General features: G+C 49.1%; 1 protein-coding gene across 1 annotated transcript in view; it reads right to left on the bottom strand.

Annotated features, from left to right (window-relative positions):
• Window positions 1–2630: 2630 nt before the first annotated feature.
• Rab6b (RAB6B, member RAS oncogene family) overlaps window positions 2631–24064 on the bottom strand; it is a 58777-nt gene continuing 37343 nt past the window's right edge. Inside the window, exons 3-8 of the mRNA XM_051140751.1 lie at window positions 14032–14085; window positions 13720–13825; window positions 12315–12426; window positions 10970–11063; window positions 7656–7722; window positions 2631–2929 (exon numbers count right to left, since the gene is read on the bottom strand). Of these exons, the coding sequence (XP_050996708.1) occupies window positions 2865–2929; window positions 7656–7722; window positions 10970–11063; window positions 12315–12426; window positions 13720–13825; window positions 14032–14085 (498 nt within the window). The 3' untranslated portion in view covers window positions 2631–2864. The remainder of the gene's footprint in view (window positions 2930–7655; window positions 7723–10969; window positions 11064–12314; window positions 12427–13719; window positions 13826–14031; window positions 14086–24064) is intronic.

The following is a 24064-nucleotide window of genomic DNA, read 5'->3' as shown; positions in this document are numbered from 1 at the left end:
GCTGTGCATGTGGCTTTAGCTACGTACGTCACCTGCCTTTTCAGTCTCAAACTATTTCTGCAATGCTTAAGAGTTTTGCTGACAACTCTCCTTCAAGACGCCTAAAGAAAAGAAAGAGGGTCATGCCCATCTGCCAGGCCAAGTCCAGTGTCCAGAGAGAGGAACTCAATTACTAGGTTGAGATCATGCCCTAAGAGGAAGCCTCCATTTTATCCTCTGATCTGGATTCAGCAAAGACAGGGACACTGAGGTAATTTCGGGACACGTTCAAGAGAACCTGACCAGATCCTACCTACAAGCAGGAGGGTGGTAGTGGTGGCGGCAATGGTCAGTCAGTGTGAAAGCCCTGGGACAATTCGGTGTGGGACCTGGCTGACTTAATGGCCTTTAGGGAAGGAGGTGGGCAGCCTGGCTGAAGAAAAGGTTGCCAGGGCACCACTGGGATGGGAGAGCAAAGGGGGCAGAACCCTCACTCTCAGGGGGAAGGGGGATGGGAGAGCCTAAACTCAGGAGGGATTTTGTGTACTAGCTAGGAAGGCAGGGTTCCTCAGGCCGGATCAACCGGAAATGGCATCTGCCCTGGCACGTGATGTTTCTAACAGCACTCAGCCCATGATGCCTTACATTATGTGCACAAGAGAAGAGAGCTGAGTTTCTACTTTAAGTTTATAGGAATGCAAGAAAGGTATTCTTCAGTGCCCGAAAGATCAAAACCTACCCTACGTTCATTCAGTGAGAGCCAGTACAGAGCACTGTCAGGGGAGCTCTGCCAGAGGCTGCCAGCGAAACCCCTCACTGCCAGCCAGGCTGCTGTCCTCACAGGGTAAGCGCGCCTTCTTCCAACAAGCACCACGTAGGTGGGGTGCCCACACTGGGGGACACTGGCCCACAAAGGCATGCACACCTGTGCACACAGGTACATAAAGCAGTGGTGAAGGTAGTTCTGCGGACTATTTTTGCTTGTAGTTCAACACATCTATGCACTATTTTATTGAAGGCAAGACAACCACAAGTTATTTGACAATATTGAGTATTTCTTATTTCAATACACTGCATACTTTTGAACTTCCAAAACCGGAATCACAATGCAAGTTCCAACTTGAGAGTAGGAGAGACGAATATACATTGAGCAAATGTATATGTGAGGATGTGTGTTGTTGGAGGGTGTATACACAAGTCTATATGTATAACTATGTACACACATAAAAAAAAAAAAAACGCAACACGTGACATTTCAGTTACGCTCGTACATTGGTTCTTGCCTTCGGGAAGAGGTACCCAGGAGGATCCTGTTTCTTCTCTTCTTCACCAGAACTGGCTCTGACACCTTCTCCCAGGATGTAGGAGAATGACAGGCCCACTCACAAAATTAGCCCTGCCATGTAGGCTGCCATTTTCAACTCATTTCTGAGAAGTACCATAATTCATTCCAACCCCCGCTGGAGTTCTGCCCTGTAGAGGCATTTGCTCTGCTCAACAGTAGTCTGGAAGAGGAGCCAATGCTATGCTTTGAGCAGAGTCACCGCCCCTGTCTGTCTTTGGGCAGGCCTGGGGCAGTGAGTCTGGGAGCATTTACAGTGTGAGCTATTTTGCTTTGAGGAGAGCACTGTTAAGAGACTTTGAAGGGCTTCAAGATTAAACCAGTCTCAGGAATGAGTGGAAACAGCAAGGACAGCTTGCTGTGCCCTGGGGCAGCCTTCTGGAAACCTCCACAGTAACTCCAAGATGTCTGCAGTTACAGCCACAACACTCCTAAAGGTATTCATACAAAGATGTCAAATGTACCATGCCGGGGCGGGGGTGTGTGTGTGAAAAAACATCAAGGAATCAACTTTTCCAGAACAATACTCAGCAAGATTAGTAACTATGGGTCTGAGAGCATGTATTCCTCAGAGTCACTTCCCCAGTCACCGGTGGATCAGGCTTGTGCCCCAGGCTTCAGCAATTCCCGAGCCACCCTGCATCACGCACTGAGCTGGACAATCCATCTAACTCCATGTGTCAATTGCTGGGCCAGTAGGTTACAAGGTTTGAGAGCCACACACTGGCTCAGCCCTCAGCTGCCGAGAGCACCCCATCCTTCCTGTAACTACTCTCACTGTGTCGGCACAGAGTACACACGGTGGCCTGTGTACTCTGTCTCCCTGTTTTTTCAGGGAAGATGAGGCAGAAGCAGCATGGCGCCTGCTGCTGAAGCCACAGTCCACAGGCCTTCATTTCCATGTAGGGGCCTGCTAATGTGTTCCCTCTTTGCCGAGGAAGGAGCAAACAATGCCCCCTCTGAGGGGATTTAGTTCAACTAAAGTCAGATTTGACTGTGGGGAGCCTAGGTTTGGGCCATGTGACCCAGGATTGGAATCTAATTACTATTGTTCAGTTAATTGCTTTAATTTACTGGGCTGGGGGTGGGAGGAAGGTAGAAGTGACACACAGTTCCCAGAGAACAGGAAGGATGGGGTGTGTGGAGAGGTTCTCTATAAGTTTACAAATATACAAAAACAAAAAACAAAAAACAAAAAGCATATCTTTTAAATAAAAATGGCTACTTTTTTTTTATCTGGCAAAAAGTTGTATACACATGATTTAAATTTTTTTTTTAATTTTAACAGTTTTTGGCAATCTTAATAAAGTACAATATATTACAACCAAACCAAAAAATAGTTGTTTAGGTAACAGCTGTTAAGAGTGACGTGGTCCCTGATGCCCAGCCTCCCTCCCCATATCCCACCCTACTCCTAGAGAGAGAGAGAGAGAAAAGAAAGATCCTCCCGTCTTGATAAAACTCATTTCCCACCCCGTTAGGAAGCTAACTGACAGGAGGCAAAACAAGTGAGTAGTGTTGAGGGAGCCCAGTGGGCTCTGCATTAGCAGGAGCAGCCGCCCTCGCTGGCCGGGGGCTCCTGGGGCTTGTCCAGCTTGATGTCAATCACTGGAGGAGGCTGGCTAAGGAAGATGACAGTCATCAAGATGTCCCGCTGTCCCTCTGCAAAACCCACACACTCAGCTCTTAGCTCAGCTGCAGTGGGAAGGAACTGGCCATCTCCTACCCTTTTCTCTCCTGTCTCTGCCTGCCAAGGTCCCCCAAACTGCCAACGCAGAGCAAAACGTGGGCTGTGATAGCACTATCAACACGTCACATAGGCCAGGGAGGGGCTGTCTTGGAAGCTCAAACTCCAGTGTCTAGCCGTAATCTCAGCTACAGTAGGTGCTGGCCCTACTCAAAAGAGTCCTGCTAGGGAAGAGTTCCCAGGTCAGGCCTAGAATTGAGTGTCCACATCACAAAGTTCAGGAGGATGTGGGGTTGTCCTGGTAAGCAGAGGGTGGTCCTTACTTCTCAAGGCCACTAGAGTGAGAAGCTGCATCCATGGGGCCTAAACAGCCCTCTTTCTACTAGCATTCTGGGAACTGAGGGCTCAATCACAATTGCCAGAACCAGCACAGAGGAGTGGGTTCAAAGTGCAGGGCAGCCTGTTCCCTCCCATCATCTCTAGCTGCCAGACTAACTTCATCCAGCTTTAGCTTTGCATCCAGCCGGACCATCTCACCACTGCTGAGCATCACCACGCCCTTGGAGGCTCTAGAGCCTCACCCCATCCCTGGCTGGGCTCAGATGCCGGCTGCATTGCTGCACAGAACGGGGCTCAGTGGGGTAGAGGGGCAATGGGGCTAGGTACTTGCTGTCTTTCACCCTCCCACTCAGCCCAGCTGTGTCCTCTCCTGCTCCACCGTCCTTCTCCTCTGCTCCCTAAATCTCTACAAACACCGCCAAGAGCATCCTGATACTGTTCTCTGCCAGCTGTGGTTCTGTGATAGTCCCCACTGATCCTGGTACACTCCAGTCCCTGGCTTGCACTGCTAGGCCTGAACACAGGCTCTCTGGGGTCTTCTCATCTTTCCCAGGTGCCCCTTGGAGGAGCCTGGCCATTCCTCACTCAGTGGCATCCCTAGGCCAGGTCAGTGACACCCATGCCATCACTTGGAGCAGAGGGACAACATCCAAGATCTTACACTAACATTCTCTCTCTTCCTCCATGGGCTCACTATTACAACAGCTTGGCCTTAGTGTAAAGTAATGGCCAAAAGTTGGCAAACTGGCTTCCCATACTCTCACAAATCGTTAACAACTGCTACTGCCCCCAAACAAATGATCCCAATGTATCTAAGCGTCCTATGCTCTACACTTCCAGAAGTCTCCTATCTCCGAAGTTCTATTTCCCACTCTTAAAAATCTTTTATCTCTATGATTTCTTTGCACTCTGCTCTTAAACAAAACAAGCAAAACACTCTTAAGATTATGCCGTAAACTCTTACCTTGGGATGTGTAAGCTGTTCGATGGCTTTGGTTTAAAATGTACAAACTCTGTGACAGAATTTGGCTTTAAACTTATAACAAAAGGCTTATAATTTAAAAATCTATACATGGGTATAGGTGATTCAACTCTTGCTTAGGTTGTGTGTGTGTAACTTGGATTCAACTGTATATATGTGTATATGTAACTTGGATTTAACTTTGTCTATGTAACTTAGAGTATGTTAGGGAGGGATGGAAGGAGGGGAGGGAGGAAGAGAGAGAGAGAGGGAGGGAGGGAGAGAGGGAGGGAGGGAGAGAGGGAGGGAGGGAGGGAGAGAGAGAGAGAGAGAGAGAGAAAGACTGAGAGTAGGAAAACAGATTTTTTTTTGGTTTTTCTTTTTTTTTTTCTTTTTCTTTTTCTTTTTTTGGTTTTTCGAGACAGGGTTTCTCTGTGTAGCCTTGGCCATCCTGGACTCACTTTGTAGACCAGGCTGGCCTCGAACTCACAGCGATCCACCTGCCTCTGTTTTTCGAGACAGGGTTTCTCTCTGTAGCCCTTGCTGTCCTGGAACTCTCTTTATAGACCAGCTGGCCTCGAACTCACAGAGATCTGCCTGCCTCTGCCTCCTGAGTGCTGGGATTAAAAGTGTGCACCACCACGCCTGGCTCAACCTCTATCTTGGCTCTCCTCCATCTTGGCTGGTGACCTCATCAAGATGTAAGCAGCCATTTTTTCAGGTTAAAGAGTACATGCCATGTGACTTCACCATCTTAAGATGACCACATGGCATAAAGCAACATTTGGATTGGTATGGATTTTTGTATGATGATAAAAACTTAAAATTGTACTCACTACAATATACTATATATGTGATTCAACTCTGGTTTAGCATATACTGTGTATGATGATAAAATTTAAGGTTATAAAAGTCTATTCATATTAAGAAAAGCTAATTTAAGATGTATGTCTAATTATGTCATGTCTCTGCTAATTAGATTCAAAACACCAAGCTGTTAGAAAATTTAGATAAGTAACAACATATTTTGATATTTGATAATCTAGATCTATAAATTCCTAAAGTCTATTCAGGTTCATAGTACTATTTGTCTCGCTTCTTTGTCTTTTAAGCCAAGCCATACAAAAAGTGCAATATTCAATAATGGTGCACTATAAAAGAGCAATAAAGTTGCCAGTCTCTCTATGAACTGTATCTATGATTGAAAGTTTTATTTTGACACAAAGAAGAGCTTAAATTCAAAAGTTGTTATTTTTAAGGCTAAACCTAACAGGGATCTAATGTAAAATCCTAGTCTTATAAAAGCTACTAACCTATTGTAAACTGTTAGGGATAATTAAGAAATGCAAGTTAATGGTCAGTCACCTTATAAATGATCAAATTCTTTAATGCGTTCAGAACTTGTAGTCATGCTAAGTACTGATGTAATTAATTACAGGAATAAGTGTTATTTAGCCTCCTGTACATGTTTTCAAAGTAAGTCTAACCCAGGCGTGGTGGTGCATGTCTTTAATCCCAGAACTCGGGAGCCAGAGGCAGGCAGATTGCTGTGAAGCCAGCCTGGTCTACAAAGTGAGTCCAAGACAGCCAAGGCTACACAGAGAAACCCTGTCTCAAAAAACAAACAAACAAACAAACAAACAATCAAAAACAAAAAACAACCTCCCCACACAAGTTAAGCCTAAAGCAAGTAACTAAATCACATATTCTTAATAGATGGTCCTCAAATGATTCAGAGACCTGCAGAATATGGCATCTAAAATGTTTAATAAAAAAGCTTTTTGTGAGGGCTGGAGAGATGGCTCAGAAGTTAAGAGCACTGTCCCAAAGGTCCTGAGTTCAATTCCCAACAACCACATTGTGGCTCACAACCATCTACAATGAGATCTGGTGCCCTCTTCTGGAGTGCAGGCAGAATACTGTGTAAATACTAAAAATAAATCTTAAGAAAAAAAAAAAAAAAAAAAAAAAAAAAAAAAAAAAAAAAAAAAAGAAAGAAAGCTTTTTGCGATAGAGAGACATGCCAGCTCGTGGCAGCACTCCTAGTCTCCTCCAGAGAAGAGGGGCACAGTAGAATCTTCACCCGTAGCATGCTTTAAATGTGGCCAAGCTAGCCACTGGGCAAAAACTGCCCTTCACCTCCACTGCTGCCAGGGTGCTGTCCAACCTGTGGACAAGCAGGACCCTGGGGAGTTGATTGCCTCACTTTGCCTAGACTAGGTAGACCAGTCCAGCCCCACAGCAAAGTCTGTTGGGATCTTCTGGGCCTGGTGGCTGAAGACTGGACACTGCCCTGGGACCTCTACCCCCCCACCCCCCGCCCCCCAACGGCCATGGAGGAACCTAGGATGCTTGTGCCGGGTAGCTGGTAAGTCTCTGTCATTTTGAATAGATTTGGAAGCTGCTCAGTCTATACTTCCTGCTTACTCGGGTGAGATTTAGCCTTCTCAGATCTCTGGCGCTAGTGATTGCTTTGTTAGTTTAATAGCAGCAACCACGGCTTCAGCTGCCTTCTCAGTTCTCTTCATAAGTAAAAATCAGGCCATGGGCCTCACCTTCCTAGAGCTACTACTAGACACAGTTTACCTCGTTACCAGACTCAGAAAAGAGGTTAAACTAACAAAACGGATTTCACTGTAACTTTTCACTACTCCTTTGTTTAAAGGAACTTTAAACAATGACTGCTCCCAGTCATCAACCACATGTCTCGTGGTGAATGACTGGATAGAAAAACAGGTATAAAGTTTAAAGCTTAAGTGGTGAGGATCTGAAAAAATGTTTTAGCATCTAGGAGGGTGTTTTTAAACCATGTAAATGCAATTTGTAAAGGGATAAGAAAGTAACTTAAGGTATAAAAGAAAGAAAGAAAGAAAGAAAAAGAAAAGAAAAAAAGAAAGAAAGAAAGAAAAAGAAATCCTCAAGAGAGCCGTGCAAGCTTTTCCATGGAGCAGAGGGGTGGGGGATGGAGTTAGCATTGACAATTGAAATCAAGGGCTCACTATAGGGAAGCCTCCTTGCCTGGGATCACCAGTGGACTTGTGACACGCGCATAGTGTTTACTCCAAAGCAGGACAGAGCTCCTGCTCCCCCTCCCTCCCCACACCATTGCTGCACAGCCCTTGCTGCTCCTCACTGCTGGGACAGAGGCGGCAGCCTTGGTTAGAGATGGGTGGCAGCTCAAAGGGCATCCATCTGGCCGCTCAAAGAGGTGGCCTGGCTATCTGCATCAGTCCAGGGAAGGCTACGCCGGAGGCCAGCTAGTGTTCATCTGCTCTACCGAGACACTAAGTGAATCACTGACTTGGGGAGCCATCTTTTCCACTCACATGACAAAAGAAAAAGGATACTCCCTTCTTTGCTCTTCTCCTGGACATTCTCCATGCCGGGCAGAGCCGATGCCACACGTCGGAAGAGCTGCAGGCAGGAGATGCAGGGGTGAGGCCCACCCATTCCCCCCTCCCCTGCCCCCCTGCACTGTTCTCCTCATGTATATGGACCATGGGCATCCATGAGCTGTCTGTCCACTGTCTGTGCCCTTGAGTGCCGACCTATTCTACGTCCTCTGCTGTCACCATAGCCCCTCACGGTGCTGGTCACAGAGGGTCTTAGGATGCTTGGACAAAGAGTGAACAGGGGGTAGTGAGAAGTCTGTCAACAAAGTGCTTGACACACAAGCATGAGAATCTGACTTCAACCCCAGATTCCATGCAGAGAGCTTGGTGTAGCCGCACACACTTGTAATCCCCGAGATGAGGTGGCAGGGGCAGGTAGGTTCCCAAGGGTTCACTGGCCAGTCAGGCTAGCTGAACTGGTGCATGAAGGACCCTGTCTCAAAATACAAGGTGGATGACACCTGAGAAATGACACTGGAGGTTAAGCTGTGGACTCCGCAGGTGTAAACACATGCACCTGCATACAAATATATGTCCACACATGCATGCACATGATACACCTACACACACACACACACACACATACACACACACACACACACACACACACACACACACACAACAAGCCGTCTTCTCCTAGAGGCAGGCAGGCCCACAGGAAGTCAACCGGGGTCATGATAGTGACAGCAGGGAACCTGCCCTGGTGCAGAGATAATCTAGGCCACAGGGAACAGACCCTTCAGTGGGCTTCTGTCCGACACCCTCCCATGGGGACTAGCTGGAGAAAACTACTTTCTGACTTGACATAAGATCAATGACTTTCTCCAGAGACACTGAGGCAGCCAGCCACTGGGAGCCAGGGCCTCAGCCACAGTGAGGAATGTGAGGATGCCACCATGATACTGTAGGGCTGTGTGGATGTTACATGTGGTATGTGTGGTGTGCATGGTTTTGCTTGTATGGTATGTGTGTGCGCACACATGCCTGCATGCGTGTAAGCACATGGGTGAAGGGAGGTATGTGTGGTTTTATGAATATCATACTTCTGTGTGGATATGAGAAAGTGAGTGTTGGGGGAGCAAGCATGTGGAGTGCGGGCTCATGTATAAGTCTACCCGAGTGCTCTGGGCACAGGAGGAGACGCCACGGGGTACCTAATAGGTGGACACCGGCAGAGGTAACATCTTAAAAGTAACAAGTACAGGCAGAAGCCAGGAGCACAGAAGATTCTGGGCTGGATGTCTGGGTCTCCCCTGTAGTTCGTATATTAAATCCTAACTCTCAGCTGGGCAGGGGTGGCGTATGCTTTTAATACCAGCGCTTGACAGACAGAGGCAGGCAGATCTCTGAGTTCGAGGCCAGCCTGGTCTACGGATCGAATTCCAGGACAGCCAGAGTGATACAGGGAAACTGTCTCAAAAAAAAAAAAAAATAAATAAAATAAAATAAACAAACAAAACAATAACAACAACAAAACTAACACCCACAAAGCGGTGTAAGGAGGTGTTGCCTTAAGGAGCCCTCCTAACTGGGACTAATGCCTTTACAAAGAAGCTGAGGGAGATTCCTAGTTCCTTTCATGTGAAGAAACAACTGGAAGATGCCAAATGTGAGGGGACAGAGCCCACAGGACAATGTTCTAGCACCTTCAGCCTGGACTTCTCAGCCTTCAGAGCAGGAAGAAATCACTTTCTGTTGTCTATAAGCCACACAGCCTGTGGTAATTTGTGATAGCAGCCAGATTTAACTCCTGCTCAAACCCCTGCTCAGATTCCAGATCATTCCAGCCTGGAGGAGGAGGCCAGGCTCTCCTTGGCCCAGAGGGTTGTGCAGATACCTCCAGCTCTACGGATGCCTGACACTGTCCTCTGCTTCCATTTCCCATGATGTCTTTGGACCCAAAGAACAGCAGCCCCCGCCTCCTCCTCTCTTCGTCCCTGAGACACCCCAAGGGGAGGGCCTCAGGCTCACATCTGATACTCAATGGGGGCCAGGAAAGGGTTGGAATGAATGGAACTGACGGCCCTCCGACTGGGCACTGGGTTCCGGAAGCTGTGTGGTCTCTCTAATGTGGCCACAGTGCCCCTACTACTCTGTCCCTTCTGGCTCCTCTGTCACCCTTATCCTCTGAGACCATCAGCACTATCAACATGGAGTGAACTGTCACTGTCTCACAGAGGCCAACTGGTGCCCGGGTTTGCCTGGTGTGCCTGGGAAATCTAGGGTCACAGGAGATAGCGCATCAAACCACGCTTCTTCCATGCTTCAGGCACCCTGCGGCCAGGCCTCTACTCCCATCGGCTGGCCCTGCCTATGGTGGCCTTCCTCCCTGCCATCACCCTCCTCAGGCTCCAAGAGCCATGGACCCCGTTCCCAGTCAGCTGAAGCAGTCAGTTAACAGCGCATCATAAAGGAAACCTTTTGGTTCTGGATGAAACTTCCCAAATATTTAAGGATCAGAAATCTGTGCCATGCGGATATCTATCTGTGTCTCCTTACGGACAAATGAAGCCGCGGGATTAGCGGTGAATGTAACGGCTAGTGGGATGCTGAGTGAGGTCCAGTCCTGGGAAGTTCAGGATGCCTGTCACACTGTGAAGGGCTGTCAGTGGGAGAGTCACAGCTCTCACCGCTAACACTTGGCCTGGCTGACTACGTCTAACACTGAGGATCAGGCTACAGATGGGTGAGCAGTCACAATACGAGTGGGATTTTCTTAAACCCAGGTTGACTGAGCCGCTAAGCTCTGCCCATGAGCTACTTCGGGTTTGTGGATCCCAGCTAAACTTCGACTGCTGCGCTCCCAGCTCCACCTCCTCTCCCTCCTGCAATTCCCAAATGGCAAGGGAGCCTCTTTGCTCCCTTTCTGAGCTGCCCTTTACGGCCCTGAGTTCTTGCCAAGTATGAGACATAAAGCCAACACATGGACCAGATTCAGTATCTCACATTCTGTGAAATGAGATGCTAGGAACCATGGCTTTCTCAGCCAGGCAGAAGTGCATGCTGGGCCTTCATTCACACACACACATGCTGCTACAGGGACCCACACCTGGTCAAGGCTGTGGGGACTAGTGACCCACAGTGTATGCATGGCTCCCAAGCTGAGTGCTCTCTTCACATCACCTGCTTTCTCAGTGCCATAAGTCAGCGCCACCTCTCACTGCTCAGAGTTAAAGGTTTATGCACTGGCTGGCTGCCCTGCCCAAATCAGTAGCCCACCCAGAGGTAGGAAGGTCCCAGGGAGGGGCTCATGCCAGGTGCGTCCTCACCTGCTTCACGTTGTAGCCTGTCTTCGCGCTGGTCTCGATGAACATCACACTCAGTTCTTTGGCCCGCTGTTCACCTTCCTCGATGGTTATCTGCCTGCAAGTGAAGCGAGGGGAGGGAAAGATCAGGCGGCTGAGAGGCAACCCCTGGCAGAAGTGGAGGAGGCCACCTGAGATTAAGGACTGTGGGCAGGGCCAGCCCTGAAGACAGGCTCTCTGCCCAGGAGTCTCTGCCAGGGTGCCAGTCCTAGCCTGTGTAGTAAGAAGGTGGCATCTGGGTACAGAGGACCCCAACCCCTTTCCATATGTCTTCCATGCATTCTGAACTAGGGAGCAAGGCTACCCACCGCCCCCCACCTTTTAAGGCAGGACCACACGTAGCCCAGGCTGGCCTTGAATTGGTGACACTGAACTTCTGACCCTCCTGTGTTGACCTCTCTAGAACAGGGACTGTAGGTGTAGGCCACCAAGCCTGGGTTTTTGGGTGCTGAGAGCTGAACCCAGAAGTTCATGCATGGAAAGTCAAGCACTCTGAGGCTGAGACACACCACCACTACCTTTCACAGTAGTCATCAGAACATGCAGTCTTTCTTGGCAAGGTGGGGGGGGGGCGGATCCTCAGTCCCCCCCTTTTGTAATGCAAACACCTAAATTAAAAGGATTTCACCCAGGCCTGTGCTGCTTTGTCCTCTGGGCAGAGTGCTAGAAAAGCATGCTCTAACTCAGATTATTTCTCCAATGTCAGGGCACTGCAAGAAGCCCACACACTTGATGAGAAACCATAATACATGGCTTTATCTGTCCAAGTCAGTGCAGGATTCCAAGAGTGGACAATATGTGAAGGACACCCGTGTGCGGGGACCTTGGAGGGCAGCTATGGAGAGAAACCTCTTCCACTAAGACTCCACGCCCAGACACAGCCACAAACCAGGATGCGCCGGCTAGGGGCAAGGCTTGGGCTCTGCTGACATCCTACGCGTTCACAGCCGAAGATCTGGGTTTCACACCCCACACGTGGATGCAGGGAGTTCCCAGGGACTGGAGTTCCACTCAGGGGGCCACTGTGTCTGAGGTTATTTGGGGACCGTGATGGGGACATCTGTGTAGACAGGTCCCTGCCTTGCCATTGCTGAGCTGAGGAAGACATTTGAGAGATGAGACGCTTGCAGTCTGTGGGGATCTAACAGGCATGTTGACGTTAACAGGCATGTCGGTGTCCCTGTGTGTATGAAGGCCAGCCTTGCTGTTCTTTCATTGCAGACCTCCTGGGCAGCAACAGCCACAGAGGGGCGAGGAAGCATGGTCCTGCCAGTCACAGCACCTTCATGCTCCGGCTGGGCCTGCCTACCTCTTGTCAGCCAGATCCGTCTTGTTGCCCACAAGCATAATGATCACGTCGCTGCCCCTCTCTGTCCTGACGTCATCAATCCACTTAGAAGTCTGTTGGAAGGAGTTGAGATCTGGAGACAGAAAGTAGGGGAGGGGCCAGAGTAGCAATGAGGGCCCTGCAGCAGTCAGAAGGCAAGCACATACCTAGATGCCAATCTCTGCGTAGCAGGTAGGCCGGGGCTATCCAGGGAAGCAAGTCCTGCCCTGGGACTCTGGGACCCTGGAACCCTCCAGCACCGCTCAGCATCCTAGGGAGAGAAGTCACCATATCTGGGAAGCTAGGCTGTCACGATTTCTACACAGAACAGTGACTCTAGAGGCCACGCAAGAGTCAGAGATGATTTGAGGCAGAAAGGCTTAGGGCCTGGCTGAGCTGCAGACCAGTGGCCCCTAAAAAATGGTGTCCCACCAAAAGAAATGCTCAGGGGAGTCTGAGGAAGGCCAGGCTGGCTTGGGAAAAGAACCTGCAACCCTGAAGGGAACAGCAGGCAGAAGGTCATCCCAAAGGCACATAAATCTAGAAGTTTGGCGTCATCTCCTTCAGAAGACTCACATAGTGATATCCATGTGGCTGCTCTCCCCAGCCCGACACAGGCCCGTTAGGATGTAGCTCCCACTCACTGGGGTTCATGGAGCATGTGGTTGGGGAGGAGGTAGACAGAGGGACAAGGCAGAACTGAGCAGTGAGTCAGGCATACCCTACCTCATGTGATTTCAGGGTCCTCACGGCATCCTCTGTGATGAAAACCTCCCTAATGCTGTGACCCTGGGACACAGTCAGCTGCTCACGTTGTGGTGACCCCCAGCCATAACACTATTTTGTTGCTATATCAACAAATTTATAACTGTAATTATAACTAATATGTGATCCCTGTGAAAGGGTCACTTGGGGCCCAAAGGGGTTGTGACCCATAGGTTGAGAACCGTCGCTCTAGATTTTATTTGCTTGTTTTGGTAGCTGGGCTCTGCATAAGGCCTGCCCCAACCGCTGGGTCCCTACTGAGTCTGTGAATCCCTTTCAAGAACCATGTGAGCAAGTGGGTCTGCCTACAGGGATCCCCGAGGAGAGCTGGCACACACACACATTAGCCAGGACTAGGGAGGGCACAGAGAGTTGACCTTGTGACCATCTCCCCCCTGTGCCTCCCCACACACAAAGGGGACACCCAGCCCTGAGCAGGAGCAACTCTGCCTTGTGTAGCCATGTCTGCCACAGGAGTCTGAAGGACAGAGATAAACCCAGTATGGTCCAAGGAAACACAATACTCCCATACCTGGGCACCTATTCACATACACACAGGTCTGGTCACACATACACACTGGGGCCTAAGAGCCCCCTCCTTCCAACACAGACCCTTACTTACTAGTGATGTCATACACCACCACAGCCACCGTGGAGTCCCGGATGTAGCTGGGGATTAGGCTGCGGAACCTCTCTTGCCCAGCAGTGTCCCAGAGCTGCAGTCGAACCTACAGGGCCAGAGCATAGGCATCAGCAGCCGGGGAGTGGAGCCCTCCTGGTGGAGGGACCCAGAGGCCCAGACCCTATGATGCTGGCACTGCCAGCTCCATCCTGCTCTTGGCAGAGACCCCCTAAGAGTACCCAACTGAGGGCCCTAGGGGATAAGCCTGACAATGCCCTCCTTGTCCTCCCGGTTCTAAGACCAGGAACTCACCGTACGGTCTTCCAAGTACATGGTTTTCGACAAGAAGTCAATCCCGATGGTGGCCTGTTAAAGAACAAGAGCACAGGGAGGGTCAGAACGGAAAGGACTCAAACACAGGAGCCAAAAGGTCAGGGACCCTAGGGAATGGCCCAGACACCGGCCTGGAGGGGACACCCAAGCCGAGTCCCTCCATTGGCCATAGTCATCCTTCTCAGAGGAAGGGAGCATGAGTAAACTGTGAGCAAGCAGGTTTTCCATTCTGTTTTCAGAGAAGACCATTCTATACAGAGGGGAGAGGAAATGCTCCAGGAAGAGCGAGAGAGCCTGGGGGCCATGGAAGAGAGGCTCCTTAGGAACAACCCGCCAAGTGGAGGTCTCTACTGCCTCCAGCATCCCCTGAGCCCCGACAGCCTCTTTCTTGAACGTGAACTGTGTTTTTCCATTGTTCTTGGGATGAGGAGGTTCTGGCTATTACAAATAAAGAGGTTGGCAGGAGCTGGCCACAATAATGTCTTATTACATAACCCAATGAGCTCTTTGCTTCTTCCACTGCCACGTCAAGGGCTGCCACCCACACCCTGTGCCACCTGTGGTGCCTCTTCTGTCCTGGTAGGCAACCCGACTCTCTGGGCTTTACCTGCGCCCAGTGTCTGTAAGCAGGAGCCAAGATACTGTCAGTGTGAGATGAAGCTAACACACTGCTAAGTAAAAACAAAGCCTCAAACACAGCTAGACATCCAGGGCATGGCTTCAGCCGTGTGCTCCACCCTGTGCCTGGAGTCCCCTTCTTGTTAAATATATAAAGGTCTGCAAAATCTTTGAGATAGCTATGCATGATGGTGTGTCAGTAATACCAGTGTTATTGAGGTAGGGGAAGGCCAACCTGAGCTGTACAGTGAGACTTTATTTTATTTTATTGTTTGTTTTTGCTTTGTTTTGTTTTAGTTTTTGGTTTTTCGCGACCGGGTTTCTCCGTGTAGCCTTGGCTGTCCTGGACTCTCTTTGTAGACCAGGCTGGCCTCGAACTCACGGCGATCTGCCTGCCTCTGCCTCTCGAGTGCTGGGATTAAGGGCATGTGCCACCATCACCTGGCTTAAATCTCTGTTTTTAATAGCTGAGTAGGATCCCATTGTGTAAATGTACCACAGTTTCTTTATCCATTCTTCAGTTGAGGGACATCTAGGTTGTTTCCAGACTCTGACTATTACAAATAAAGCTGCTATGCACGTAGCTGAGCAAATGCCCTTGTTGTATGGTGGAACATCTTTTGGGTATAATGCCCAGGAATGGTATAGCTGGGTCTTGAGGTAGGAGAATACTAAGCCACCCACAAAAACCTCGACCCAAAATTTACCCTGCCTACAAGACCTCAGGGGTAAAGACGGCAGATAGAGCAGAGATTGGCCTGGCCCAACCCAAGACCCACCTCATGGGAGAGAGCCAACCCTTGACACTATTAAGGATACTCTGCTGCGCTTGCAGACAGAAGCCTAGCAGAGTTTTCCTCTGAGAGGTTCCATCTACCAGTGGTTTGAAACAGATGCCGAGACTCACAGCTAAACACTGAGTGAAGGTAGGGAGTCATGTGGAAAAGTGAAGGAGGCGGGGGGAGGGGGGAGGAAATAGAAGGATCTAGAGATAACAGGAGCTCCACAAGAAGACCAACAAGAGCCAACTAACCAGGCCCAGAGGAGCTTGTAGAAACTGAAGCACCAACCAAGGACCAAGCATGGACTGGACCTAGGCCTCCTACACATATGTAGCCAATAGGCAGCTCAGGCTTCCTATGGGTCCCCTAGTAAGGGTAGTGGGGGCTGTCTCTGACGTGGACTCTATTGTCTGCTTTTTGATCACTTGCCTTGCCAGGCCACAGAGGAAGAGGATGTGCATGCACAGTCCTATGCGACTTGATGAGCTGGGGTGGGTGAGTAGTGGGGGCCTTCCCTTTTCTGAGGAATAGGGGAGGGGAGATGGGGGAAGAAGGAAGAAGGGTGGAATTGGGAGGAGAGGAGGGAGGGCGGGGGGCTATGACCGGATGTAAAGTGAATAAATAAATACAATTTTAAAAAATCTTTGAACTAAAAAGTTCAGAATGTTTCATCATGTGAAGAACTACAGCACATACAAAAGACACACCAAGGGAAGACTTCAGTGTAAACACGGAGATCTCTGCCAACCTGATTTAGAATCACCTAGGAGACACACCTTTGGGCTGTCTGTGAGGGTAAGTCCAGAGAAGTGTAAGTGAGCAGGGAAGACCCATCCTGAATATGTGCAGCACGCCATGGGCTGGGGTCCCAGACTGAGTGACAAGGAGAAACTGAAACACCAAGTACGCTCTCTTTCTCCATCTTCCCTCTCCTCTCTGTGTTGGTTAGGGTTTGTTTGTTTGTTTGTTTGTTTTGTCAGCTTGCTATGAAGTAGAGTCCCCTGGGAAGAGGGGATCTCAATTGACTCCACCAGACTAGACTGGCCTGTGGACATGTCTGGGGGGGGGGCATTTTCTTGATTAATGGCTGATGTGGGAAGGCCCAGGGCACTGTGGGTGATGTCTCCCCTGGAGACATGCTAGATGCTATAAGCAAGCAGGCTGAGCAAGCCATGAGGAGCAAGCCACTAAGCAGTGTTCCTTCAGGGCACTGTATCGTCAGCTCCAGCTTCCAGCTTCCTGCCTGACTTCCCTAAGTGATGAACTGTGATGCAGAAGTGACATAAGCCAAATAAACCCTTCCACACCAAGTTGGTTTTAGTTGCTATTTTCATCACAGCAACAAAAAGCAAACTAGGATCAATAGTCTCTCCTTGCAGGTAGTGGCCATAGCATGACCAGCAGCCTTACGCTCCCTGTCTTCACCGTGACGATGGTAAACCCTTCTCAGACTGACTCAAAGTAAGGCCTTCCCTCCTTAAGCTGTCACTTCCCAGGTATGTGGGCACAGTAACTCAAAAAAGTGCCAATGCCATCTTATTCTAGAGTGATGCGCAACCCCACAACTCAAGAGCTCTACCCACACGCTGTAGACACAGCCCAATCCATTGTGACTGTGGGAGTGAAAAGACCAAGTCTCGTGACTTTGCCAGTCGGTTCAGAGCTGGGAGAGTCCACGCTGAAATCTCTACTAGCCTGGCTATGCGGTGTCCTGCCTAGCACAGCCAGGGGAAGCAAGTCTAAAACTGCTGAGTGCTTGCAGACAGGGCCTCACTCACCAGCGGGTAGACTGGCAACTCCATGTCTACTCTGAACCTTAAGGAATGTGCCAAGCAGGCAGAAATGTCAACTTCTCTATGTGCCGCAGGATCCTTGGGGGGCACTAAACTCCTCCCTTAGTGGCCCCCGAGCCAAAACAAGATGCCTGGGCTCAGGAACAGAGGCAGAGGTTGCCAGCATCCCCCAGTACAGAATTCGAGAATTGCACAGTTGAGCTGGTGGCTGCCCCAGTTGAAGGCCATGTCTCCCAGCATCCTTGGCTGCAGAACGAGGATGCTGGAAACATCTGATCAAAGGATGTGAAGGCGAGGACCATCGGGATGAGTCCTTTGTGGGTTAGTGTGCCCCAAACTGCCCCTTTCCCACTGCTCGGAAGGCAGACTGGTGGGGCGGGTAATGATGGCTGACCCGGTTGAGGATGACAAAGTAGGGTGACTGCTCAATGGAGCCTGACTCCCTGACTGTGAAGAGACACCTTATCAGCACTTGCCTGTGTACACCTGTTCTTCTGTGCAAACGAGACTTCATTTTCTATTTAGTTCGAGCCACTTCTGTCAACACGGTGTAACGAACCTTAATCAACAGAGTGGAAAGACCATGGGAAATCATATCCCCGAAGGTCAGCACCTGGGTGGTGACAGGGATGTTAGTGATAATAACTGTGACGGTGACAATTCTTTTTCCCCCTGTGTGCACACAGAAGACACTTCAATGCTATGGAGCAGAGACAGGTCATCAGATACTATGACAGGGAATCATGCCACCGGATTAAGCCGCAGCAATGCATAGCCTGGTGGCGTCCATCACTATAGACACTCACGAGACTACATACCATGTCTCTACTAAGCCTCTCAACTACCTGACCAAAGAGATGGCAATGAGAAAACCAACGCTGCCGAGAGGGACTGACTTCCCATGCCCCCAGCTCTCTCCCCACCTCTAGCTGATCTTCAAGCTACAGCATAAGAGCAATCCCTAATTGTGTTGCTGTCGCTCTCTAAGACCTGTTCTGGCCACTTGTTAGAATCTGAAATGTCCCAGAGGGTTCATGTTTTGAATTCTTGTTTCTTGGAAAGCTGCGGAACTTTTTAGAATGGGGTCTGCCTAGGGGCAGTAGCTAGATAGGGGTGGGCTTTGAAGATTAGACACAGCCTCTGTCCTCCCTCCTTCCTGAGCAGCCTTGGTGACGGGAGGTGCCACTACTATACATCGCTACTCCTGGAACAGACTGAAGTCCTTTGAAAAACCACAAGCCAAAATACGGCTGTCTTCTTTAGGCTGTTTCTATCGGAACAATGTGAAAGCAACAAGCAACGCCCCTATAGCTAATCTCACCGGGTGGTTTATAAGCCTTTGAAATTGGCCTGTGAGAGGCCTCTGAGGCTCTAGACTCACCACTCTGGTAAGGATCTGAGGATTGGAATGCTGACAACAGTATGGACAGATGACCTGGGAATCTGTCCCCAGCCTTGGAAGGTTCCAGGGTATAAAACTGAAGATTTGCTTAGAACACTTTCCTTCGAAAGGAGACTGCATTTGGAGAGCCACTCGGGTTTCTGATGGAAAAGGGCCACCTAAGGAAACAGTTTTCTGGGTTCTGGGTTCTGGGTTCAGCTACTTGGGTACTTAAAGGCCAAGGCAGCTGTGATATAAGGAGTTCCAGCTGGCTGCAGACTTTGGACTTATCCACCTGGTGCTATTTTTCAGGTGTGTAGAACGCAAGAGCTACAGGGTCATGGAGAGCAGCACCTAAGTTTTTAAGGAACGCCTGTGAGTGAGACCAAACACTGTGTCCCAGATTACAGACATGGAGCTACAAGATTCAACATTTTCCTTGCTTGGGGCCGACACTGCTTTCTGTCTCATCTTGAATGCATTCTTCCTGCTTTCCAGGGATCACAGCTATGAGACTGTTTTGAGTCTCAGTGGAGACTTTGGGCCCATGTTGAGACTATGAGGGCTCTAGAAGTTGGAATAAATTCGCTTTTGTATTATAAGACGGCAGTGAGCCTTTGGCAACCAAATGATGCAAATAGGTATACTTAAAAAGAAAAGAAAATACAGCCAGGCATAGTGGCACTCGCCTGTAATCCCAGCCCTCAGTTGGGAGGGTGGGGGTGGGGGTGGGGGTGGGCAGAGGCAGATGGATTTCTGTGAGTTCGAGGCCAGCCTGGTCTACAATTCGAGTCAAGGACAGCCAAGGCTACACAGAGAAACCCTGTCTTGAAAAAACCAAAAAAAGAAAGAAAAAGAAAAAATAAAAAAATATAGATGTAAAAAAAATATATAGATGTAGAGATGAGTTTCAACAAATCTGAGGACATTCTAAAACAATCAAGACGGGGTGAGGAAAGGCAGAGGCAGCAAACTACACAGTGCTGTGTCTCGTAGTTTCACCTGGCCCCAAGCCCATCTCTTCTTCCTCCACTTCCTAGTTCAGACTGAACCTCTCATGCCTCAATACCATCTTTACTGGCCTCCCTGTCCTAAACACTCATCTTGTAAGTAATCTTTATTCAGCAGGCAAGATTACTTTTCTGAGTTTAAAACCAACAACATTAGGAGTGCGGCGAGGTAGCTCAGCAGTTTAAGAACACTGGCTGCTCTTGCAGAGGACCCAGGTTCAGTTCCCAGCACCCATGGCGCAGCTTACAACTCTCCATAGCCCCTGTTCCAGGGAATCTAATGTCCTCTTCCAGCCCCCACCAGCACTTCATATACACGGTGCACTTTCATGAGTGCAGACAAAACACTCATAACAGTGAAATAAAGATAAATACATCTTAAAGGACAAAACAAAACAAACCCGACTCCATTCCTCCCCACTGCTCCCAGGAAACAGCCTAAACACTTGTGGTTGGCTGTTCAGGACCCACCACTGGCTTTTTATGGCCCCATATTCCTCTTCCCCAGATTGACTTTATGCCATGGAGTAATGCTGTTTGGAATTCACATGTTACTTTGTATTATTTTATTTTATTTTTTTTTATTTTGTATGTGTTGTGCATGTATGCACGCATGCAATAGGTTCTGTGTGGAGGTCAGAGGGCAACTTTCAGGAGCTGGTTCTCACCTTCCACCACGTGTGTCTGTCTGGAGGTCAAACTCAGGTCATCAGGCTTGGCAGTGAGTATCTTTACCCACTGAGTCAGCTTGCAGGTTCCTCCCCAGTCACTTTGTGTGTCTCTTTTCTGATACAGTCAGTCCCTCTGGAGAAATGCTTTTCTACAGTTAGTGTTTCTTCAGACTTTGAGATGCAAACCACATTCCGAACTCTCAGGCAAGCCCAACGATTAGTCAATACTTTCTCTACCATACTAGAAAGGTCTCAGACTGGCTAATCTCGGCCACTGGTCACCGATGTGGGGATTCTCAGCACTCGGTCTGCTGGTCGCGTGCTTTGGATCCACCCCGGGGGCTTTGAAACAGGGGACTCCTGAGCCCCCTCAGGTAGACACAAGCACAGGTTCTGGTGGCAGGCAGGGACTCAGAACTACAGACAAGTCCTCAGACCACTCATTTGCTCAGTGAAGTGTGTAAGTAAACTGCTCTGTGCTGTGATCTGGGTCTGAGGAGGCTGTAGACTCCAAGGGGGAGGGGCGACACTAGTGGGTGAGTGGCTACGCACAGGGAAGAAACCAGGCTCCCCCAGAATCAAGGACACACAGGCTGGGCAGCAGAGCTCGGATCGGAAGCCAGGTCCCCATGCTGTTGAAGTCTCTGCTATGGGCTGTAGAGCTAGCTAGCTGTACTCCCTTCTGCTTCTAGAAGTCCGTTTCCGAGGCTGTCACCGTGCCTTGAAGCCGTCACTGCATTTCCCTGGCGTCACATCCTAGCTGGCTCCCGACTGTCAGACAGTGGTAATCATTGGCCATAACAGCTCAGCAGAGCCCACTTAAGAGGGAGCTCATTTGCATTTTTAGCAGAAATGAATAAATAAAGTGAGCCCTCAAAGGACAGAAAGGAAAGGGCTTGAAAGAGAGACTTGGCTGGGTCTCCACGACCAGAATATTTCTAGCTTCTGGGTGCCATCTACTTCCCAGACACAGGTCACAGCAGCTGGGCCTACACCACTGCCAGCTGGAGCCTGTCTCTCCCAAGAGGGCCAGATGTTCAGCAAAGGTGGCCATGGTCTTCCCTGGGTAGCTTCTTTGTGGCAGATGGTGTCAGTAATTAACACTCAAGCCACTTGACTCTTGAGTGCCTACTGTGTGTGTTGTACAAATCCCTGGTCCCTGCCCCTAAAGAGCTTCTGGCTTTGTGGAGAAGATACCCACAAAACTTGTTAATCACAGTGAGGAAGAGCAAGTGTAGAAGGGCTCTGAGGGGCCAGAGCAGCAGGCCTCCCTTGTTTAGTGTCTTATGGGAAAGTGGAGCGAATATGCAAGTCCTTAGAGCACATCGCCTTTCCAGTAGGCAAAGGTCGGGGAGAAGTGGAGGACGGAAGATTTTGGGAGGAATACCTCAGAGGGGGATAGGGGGGTTGTGGTTCTTATCATACAACAATCCGTCTAACCCTCTTGATGAGAACTTTTATAAACTCTGAACCAGGCTGGAGAGATGGCTCAGAGGTTAAGAGCACTGGCTGCTCTTCCAGAGGTCCTGAGTTCAATTCCCAGCAAGCCCAAACTGGCTCACAAACATTTATAATGAGATCTGGTGCCCTCTTCTGGCATTCTGGCATTGCTGCAGAACAACATTTTGTACATAATATAAATAAATCTTAAAAACAAAAAATAAAACCCAAAAAACTCTGAACCAACTAGAACAGGTGAGTGAAGGCACCATAAAGTTCAGGTAAGTCTAGAATGAGTCAACATTTACTTAAAGGGAAGCACTGGGTGAGTTTCCTATTGCTTTATGAATTCTCATCAAATAGATGAGAGGCCAAGGGATGGCTCCGATTCATAAAGAAACCCACAGTCACAGTGGTTAGAAAATTAGAGGACAGAATGCAAGCCACCACACTTGACAAGAAGTATAGAAAATCCTGGCCATGAGAAAGCCACAGCGAAGGGTCTCTGAAGTCTGTGTGTGGCCTCTGTCCAACACTGAGTGACCCAAGAAGACCTCAAGGGCCCGGCTCAAGGCTGGAAACAGAATCCAGTCACAGAGACAATGTGCAGGGTACAATCCCAAGTGAGCAACAGATGAGGTGAGAGGAGACTGTAAGCCACACTCGAGAAAAACGAAGAAACACAGATCAACCCTGAGTTGATTCCGACGCTAAAAGCAGGAAGAAATAATTTTAAATAGCCAATATTACTATGCCCAGGTGCAGAAAGAAAAGTATGTTCCTAACAAAGACGCAGACTTGGGCCAGCAAGATGGCTCAGCAGGTAAGGGTGCGTGCCAACAAGCCTGAGCACCTCAGTTTGACCCAGGAATCCCCATGGCAGAAAAGGGGAAACTAACTCCAGAAGTTGTCTTCTGATGACCACACATGTGCCATGGCATGCACCTCTCCATACACACACACTCACACGAGTGCATGCGCTATACACACACAGGCACACACATACATACGTAATTAAAAAAAAAAAAACAGAGTTTGATCAATGAGTACCAAACAAAAGATAAAATCATGAGAGCAGCCAGAAGAAAATGACACATGGTACCCAAGGGCAGAGCGATAGAGATGACAGTGACAATGGATAGCAGGTACAGTTGGTCCTTCAAATGTGTGCATGAACTAAAAACATTTCTAAGTGAACGGGAACAAAGGGTCTATGATAAAAAGAAGTTCCTCAGCCTCTAAGGAATGATGGACAGGATGCGGGGCTGCTCTGGGAGGACCGAGGGCATTGGAGAGGGTCACTACATGGGTAAGGCAGGAGAGTGTTGTAGGTGAGAGCATCCGCAAGTATGAAGCCCCTGTTTCTTTAGAAAATAAAGAAAAAATGGTTGGGGCCAATGGCTGGTGTGGGGGAACTTGAGAAGAAGACGTGGTGAAGCCAGGGAGCCGGATGAAGTGAGAATTCAGAAGGACCTCCTAAGAGTTGGCACTCTTGAAAGATCATTCTGGTTGGCAGACGGGACGAAGACAAGGAAGAGACAGAAATTTGTTGTGCACGCCTGGAAGACAGGCAAGGGAAGAGAGCAGGCTCCAGACGGAGCACCCATGTGGATGCTACTGAGGACAGGTCAGACTTGGTGGATGGTGAGAGACACAGAAAGGCTGTGGCACTGAGGCAAGCCTTCAACAAGCGGAGCGGCCTGTATATGTGGGAACACTTCTTCACTCACAGATGGCAAACCTGATGAAGGGAAGAGACTTCTCCAGAGTGTTATAGTGAGTCAGTAAGGTGACAAGGACCGCTCTGAACCTTCCCTGCTTCTGGCACATGGGTGAGGACAGAAAGATGACCTTCGTGGGCTGTGTGACTGCTAAGTTTGGTGACTTGATTAGTGTATACGCTTGGGTCACTGTAACCAAAATATTTGACAGAAACAAGAGCTCAAGAATGGGATGGCTTTCTTCTGGCTTACAGTTTCCAAGAGTTCAGTCCTCTGGCTTACAGTTTCCAAGAGTTCAGTCCTCTGGCTTACAGTTTCCAAGAGTTCAGTCCTCTGGCTTACAGTTTCCAAGAGTTCAGTCCTCTGGCTTACAGTTTCCAAGAGTTCAGTCCTCTGGCTTACAGTTTCCAAGAGTTCAGTCCTCTGGCTTACAGTTTCCAAGAGTTCAGTCCTCTGGCTTACAGTTTCCAAGAGTTCAGTCCTCTGGCTTACAGTTTCCAAGAGTTCAGTCCTCTGGCTTACAGTTTCCAAGAGTTCAGTCCACTGGCTTACAGTTTCCAAGAGTTAAGTCTTCTGGCTTACAGTTTCCAAGAGTT

The sequence above is a fragment of the Acomys russatus genome, chromosome 32, assembly GCF_903995435.1.
Source record: "Acomys russatus chromosome 32, mAcoRus1.1, whole genome shotgun sequence".
NCBI classification, from domain to species: domain Eukaryota; kingdom Metazoa; phylum Chordata; class Mammalia; order Rodentia; family Muridae; genus Acomys; species Acomys russatus.
Note: the sequence above shows the minus strand (reverse complement) of the source record. Positions and strands in the feature narration are given on the sequence as shown.